The sequence below is a fragment of the Populus euphratica genome, unplaced genomic scaffold (assembly GCF_000495115.2).
Source record: "Populus euphratica unplaced genomic scaffold, PopEup_1.0 scaffold2.1, whole genome shotgun sequence".
Taxonomy (NCBI): Eukaryota; Viridiplantae; Streptophyta; class Magnoliopsida; order Malpighiales; family Salicaceae; genus Populus; species Populus euphratica.
Genome location: NW_011499846.1, coordinates 7,715,949 through 7,722,518, shown reverse-complemented (window position 1 = coordinate 7,722,518; position 6,570 = coordinate 7,715,949). Strand labels below are relative to the sequence as shown.

General features: G+C 32.3%; 1 protein-coding gene across 1 annotated transcript; it reads left to right on the top strand.

Moving 5' to 3' along the window:
- On the top strand, positions 1-4,560 carry LOC105137446 (dnaJ protein ERDJ3B-like). The gene is made up of 10 exons (XM_011043186.1): positions 1-355; positions 440-588; positions 686-818; positions 1,378-1,489; positions 2,405-2,521; positions 2,702-2,788; positions 3,606-3,665; positions 3,764-3,841; positions 3,943-4,014; positions 4,116-4,560. Exons 1-10 carry the CDS (start codon positions 273-275, stop codon positions 4,272-4,274), a joined length of 1,050 nt encoding a protein of 349 aa, XP_011041488.1. The 5' UTR covers positions 1-272; the 3' UTR covers positions 4,275-4,560.
- Positions 4,561-6,570: the final 2,010 nt, after the last annotated feature.

Sequence of the window (6,570 nt, the reverse complement as noted above, 5' to 3'; positions counted from 1 at the left end):
AAAAAATTCAAGTCATCGCTGCCTTGTGTTTTTGGTTATACTTCCATCCACTCCAGACAGCCTGGGTTTAAGACTCTCCCTGGAAGTTTGGAACACAAACGTTATAGCAAGAGATCATTCTTTTAACAATTTGAGAGAGAGAGTTTCAGAGACGACTAGTCATTCAGCATTGGAATAAATCATTAACAGGCCTGGCAATTACAAACCCTAGAGCTCATTATTTTCGGGGAGATCCACCAATTCTCTCCTCCTGGTATTTTGTAATCTAAAAAATGGCGCATCAGCATGGAAGATCAAAGCTCTTATTGTTATTATGCGTGGCTCTATCATACTACGCTATCATCGCCATTGCAGGGTGCGCCTCTCTCAATCTTTCACTCCTTGACGCTTAAATATTATTTTACAGAGTTAATTTATCTAATAAATAATGGTGATGCAGGAAGAGCTATTACGAAGTTTTGCAAGTGCCTAAAGGTGCATCAGACGAGCAGATCAAAAGAGCGTATAGAAAGCTAGCTTTGAAGTATCATCCTGATAAGAATCAGGGAAATGAAGAGGCTAATTTGCGTTTTGCCGAGATTAACAATGGTGTATTTCTTCTTCTTGTTTTAATTAATTTGCGAACTAATGTTTTATGCTTTTTGATTAATTGATTGATTTTTGGGTCGGTAAATGAAATACTCAGCGTATGAGGTGTTATCGGATAGTGAGAAGAGGAATATTTACGATAGGTATGGAGAGGAGGGACTTAAGCAGCATATGGCCAGTGGAGGCAGAGGTGGTGGTGGAGGAATGAATTTTCAAGACATTTTTAGCCAGTATGTTCTCCTTTTTTCTTATTTTTTTTATTATGCAATTTCTGCTTGTTCATTTCTTCTTTGATGTTTATTCTTAAGTAGTATTCAACTCAAAAAAAGTATGAAGCTTATGCATTTCGTTCAGCTTAAACCAACTCAATAGACATTGTGTTGCGTTTTAGTTTTGTTATGGAGTTAGGATCTCTGATTTAATGATTCCGTTTTGGTCTATTCTTAATACACCCCTAATCTGTAGCATGCTCTATTGCTCGCCCCCGCTTAATGCCTGCATAGACTGCTATTTAGCTGTGCTGATCAGCTCTTGCTGTCCCAGATCCAAGGGCTACTGTCAGACTCGTGCATAAGTGGAGAGTATTAGTACTGAATGTTTGTCTTTGAAGTTAGTGGGTCTATTATGCATACATAAATTGCATTTCACTTGACCTTTAGTGGATAACAACATTCCTGCTAATGTAAGAATTTGGTTGTGTTGAACATTTGTATGTGCCTAACCATCATTTTTTCCCTTTTTAAATCCTAATTTCATAACCTCATGTTGCTGACCAAATGGTTCTTTAAGATTTTTTGGTGGAGGCTCGATGGAAGAGGAAGAGAAAATCGTGAGGGGTGATGATGTAATTGTAGAATTGGATGCAACACTGGAAGACCTGTATATGGGTGGTTCACTGAAGGTGAGGAGGACATTTAAATTCAAATCTGTAACCGACCATTCTTGTTATAGAAATTGAATTCAGTTGGTGCAGGATGAACAATTCCTTTTGGATTCCTGTAAACCGTATGTGATGCAATAGATTGCGTTTGCTTTTAGCCTTTCTTATGGGAAGTTGCGTGTAGATGCAATGTTATTTCAATGGGATAAGGCTTAGTTGCATTGAGTTGAGCTAGTAACTATCAAATTACAAACTTAAGCAGCAGTCTTTGAGATAAATTCCATACCCTCTACGCATTTTCAGAACATTGTCAATATGCTATGTAAGCAAATGTAGTCAAAGAAGGATCCTTTACATTACATTATATGTTACCAAACTTAGGATTTTATGATATGTTTGGTAAAACATAAGAAAATGTAGCGGCAGAAGAAAAGCACTAGAGTCTTTCTTACATTACAAATCATGCTGCCAGACTTAGTTGGTTTTTTTGCTTGCTTGTTTTTTAGTGTACGGGGACTGTTAGCATTAGTGGTGATTGATGCATGTTCTGGACCTTTCCTGCAATACACATATGGCTAGTTTAACATGCTGATGTGAGTAGTCTATATTGCATGCACAGTTTAAGTGCGACAGTCCTGGCTGATGCTAGCACTTCTCTTAATGAATTTGTGACATAGGAATGTTGTTGTACAAACATAGTTAGGAGGAGCCAGAATTAACTTTAAGTTGTGGCAGTTGTATTATCTTGTTGGTGTCCTGTGTTTTTCTCAGAAGCTAGCAGGTAAAAGATGATATAATGGGTCAAACATGCAGGTGTAAATATGTACATGGTACCCAACATTACATGTTCAATAACATGTGAAGAAAATAGGAATTTATTGAAATAAGATTTTGGTTTGGTTTGCTATCGAGCCTGACTGTTTTTTTACTCATCAGGTCTGGAGGGAAAAAAATGTTATTAAGCCAGCCCCTGGCAAAAGACGCTGCAACTGCAGAAATGAAGTTTACCACAAGCAAATTGGTCCTGGCATGTTTCAGCAGATGACAGAGCAGGTATAATATGGCTTAACAATCCTGTTATGGAAGTTCCAGTGAATCTTGCTCTCAATTATAAGTAATGTAGTAGTGAGAGTATATTGACCCCTTGTAAGTTCAAATGTCCATCATTGTGCCAACTTCAGCACTACAAGGTTACTCTTTAGCTTTATTACATTTTCTATTTTTTTTTTCCAGGTCTGTGAGCAATGTCAAAATGTCAAATATGAAAGGGAGGGATATTTTGTCACAGTTGATATTGAGAAAGGCATGCAAGATGGACAAGTAAGCTCTTTGCACCATTATGTTTAAGATTTTTGAAGATTACTTTTGGACGTACTTTTTTTTTTCCTTTGCTGCATCCATATGAAAGTCGTCATTGACTTCTTCTCTTTCCTTTGGCAAATGCTTTTTGCCTATCACTTATGAAAGCTGTGTATATGGTGATAGTAAAGGGTCCTTCGCTCGAAATTACTAATGGAAGTCTTAGCTACAAGCTGCTTGCAATGAGCCTTTAATCGGTCCTTTGTTTTGGCTATTCATATTCTGTTTTAGTTAGATTTTAAAAAAGGCTTCTTGTTTTTGTGCTTTCATATCTGCAGTTTTTTAACTTCCTTAAATGCTTTGCCTATTTGGATGACAATGATAAGCAATTACAACTCTCAACTGTTGTTTGGAATGTGATCAAACATGGAATGGTGGGACCATGTGCCATTGTCCTACTTGCCATGTGAAAATGCACTTCACTTGTGAACAATCTGCAGATTTATCATAGTGCCCGGAACTGTTTATCTACATGTCATATGCTATGCAATTTCAAAATCTATGGAAAATTATACTCATGATTTGGTTGGCAAACTACAATTTTCGTTGTTAGATCTGCAATTATGTTCCTTGCCATATTTTTTATTAATTATTAAAATCTAGTATCAAATGTTTGGTTTTGACCCTATGGAATTTATATTATAAATCGTGGAGCCTTTTGGTTTTTCCAAAATAATTTACAGCAGAAATAGCACTTATTATTTGGTATGGTTGTGTGGCATCCTTATTTGTGGTATTGTCTAGCATTTTTAGCATAATGTTACCGTGCATTCTACAGGAGGTGGTTTTCTATGAAGATGGTGAGCCTATAATTGATGGAGAACCTGGAGATTTGAAGGTTAGTTTTAACTACACTTGTGATACGGTTTTATTACCACTGCTATTTTGTTTTTGCGAGAAAAACAAAAAATAAATAATTTATCATGCCTTTGGCAGTTCCGAATTCGTACAGCACCACATGACATCTTCAGAAGAGAAGGCAATGACTTGCATACAACTGTCACCATAACACTGGTAAATTTTCCGCCCTTTTTCTCATTTGCTTTAAAGGTTATGAGACACAATTTCTGCTTTTAATGTGGAGTTGATTTTTTTTAACCTTTATTTTTCACCAGTTTCAAGCGCTTGTTGGTTTTGAGAAGAACATTGAGCATCTAGATGAGCATTTGGTGGACATTAGCTCGAAGGTAAGCTGCACTTATTCTTTAGGGCTTTTTTCAGTGTTTATTTATTTGATTCCGTGCATGAGAAGGTTATGAAGCGACAATGACATGTAAATTGTGTTCAGGGAATCACCAAACCCAAAGAAGTAAGAAGGTTCAAGGGGGAGGGAATGCCTTTGCATTTCAGCACAAAGAAGGGTAATCTTTATGTCACGTTTGAGGTTCTTTTCCCCACATCACTAACTGAAGACCAGAAGAAAAGGATCGAGGAAGTTCTTGGCTAGGGTGTAGAAATTAATTTCTTTCACGTCCTGAGTTCTTCAAATTGTAACATGGCATTATATAGAAAATCTGAAAGCTTGCCAAGGATTTTGTTTTTTATCCCTTGTTGCGGAGTAGCATACAAATTAGTAAGATTTTGCCCATCTAAGCTAAAATTGCCCCTGCTTCTTAAGAATTGTCACTGAGAACTGCAATAGAAGCAAAAATTAAAGAGGAATTAATTGCTCTAGGTGTTCATGTGCTCCACTTTTATTGGAAATGACTGCTTCATTTGCCTGATTTTGCTAATTGCGAGTGATTTACGATTTTACACAATTCGTTCTGCACTGCTAAGAATGGCATTCTGCTATCAATGGAGTCCCTAGCCCGTGTTATGTCCCCATGCTTCAAGGCCGTCCTGAAGTTGGCCTTGAGGAATGTATCAGAGCTACAACCTGTCTCCTGTTTGTTTAATGATTTGTTACCGAGGTTCAACAGAGACTCTTGAAAAATAAATTTCACATTAAAAGAAACTAAAAAGGTCATGGTTTTAATGTAACCTCACTTACTATTCATTCTCTTATGAATTTAAATAATAAATTTAAAAAAAAATTAATTTAAACTTTGAACTTTTATTTTGCACAATTCATCCATTTTGAGCCCAAATTAGCAATCATTATATATTCTTTTGAGAGGGAAAGTTGAGTTGAAAGACATAGGACTAAAGTGAGAAAAAAACAAGTAAAATAAGAGGGAAAGTTGAGTTGAAAAACATAGAACTAAAGTAAAAAAAAAAGCAAGTAAACTAGATAGTGGCTTTGAAAATTATTTAAAAAGTTTATTTTAGTTCTTTGTATTTTTAGTTATTAGGTGATCAGTACCATTAATTTTAGAAAATTCAATTTTAATATCAAATTTTATTTTTTTTATTTTTCAGTTATTTTTTTTAAAAAAAGATAAGGGCTATCAGATTCTAGTGTTGAGATAAAAGTTATCGTTGGCAATGATTTTGATCATTAACACAATTATTTTTTTTATATCAAATAGTTTCATAAAGGAATTTTAAATTATGTGTTTTTTTTTTATCTTAAAAGTGCCTAAAACAATAAATTTGAACTCAAGGAGATTTTATTTTAAGGCAGTTTTTTATGTTTATAAAGATTATAAATTAATTTAATAAGATTTTTAGGGTGTTTTCTATGCATTTTTATTAAAAAATATGTTAAAAATAAATTTTAACTTAAAAAAATAGAAACTTTATTTTTCTAACTATCATAATAATTATAACTTAGATAATTTTAGACGGCGTTCCATCTATTTTTTTTAAAAAAAAATTGTCATTCACTCCCATTAACTTAAAAAAACCTAAAGACCTGCACTCAAGAACTTTCTTCAAAGGTTAGGTGAATGGCTTGACTTAATAGACCTGTAGAGTTTGGCCTTGTTCTTGTTTTTGTGTTTTTATAAATACTTTTTATATGTCTTTTTTATAACAATTTTTAAATTTATATTTTAATTAATACTCATTCTTTGTTATTTGTATTTGTTTATTTAACCTTTTTAAAATAAAAATTATTTCTAATTAGAATTGATGTATTTAAGTTTTGTAAAGGTTAGGATAATTCATCTGTAATTTTTTTATATATATTTTATATAGATTAAATTTATTTTAAAAATAAAAATATTTATTTTTAAAAATATTTTAATATATGCCGCCTTGTATAAGTTTTTTTATTTTTTATTTTATTCAATGAATTTTATGTGTTTTTTGATTTTTATTAACATTAATTTATTTTAATAAAATAATTTCATTAAACATAACTTGATAAATGATCCATGTTGTAGTATTAGATATATTAATTCATATTTACCTCTTAGTTTTTTTCAATTTTATTTTTAATTATCATTAGTGTTTTTTTTTTTAGATGCAATGGTTCTTGTTTTATTTAATTAGTTGAGTATATAAGTTTTCTGATTTATATTTAGAAATTATTTTATGAAAAAACACACATTAAAAAATTCTACATACTCAACTTTTTTTTATCAGGTATTGATGTTTTTATTTTGATCATTATTTTTTTTTTTTTTATTTTGATCCTTTTATAAAAACTGTTGTTTTTAATCTCACCCTTCATTTATTCTTCATGTTTATGAAATAAAATTCAATTCATTTTTTTTCTATATTACTTCACTGCCTTCATCTCATTTCTTCAAATGTTTTTTTTAAAGGTGGATAAGTTTTTCGAAAAAATTAGTTTTAACATTAAATTTCTTCTCCTTAGAATTATAAATTAAAAGGGTTGATCTCTAGTTTATTTT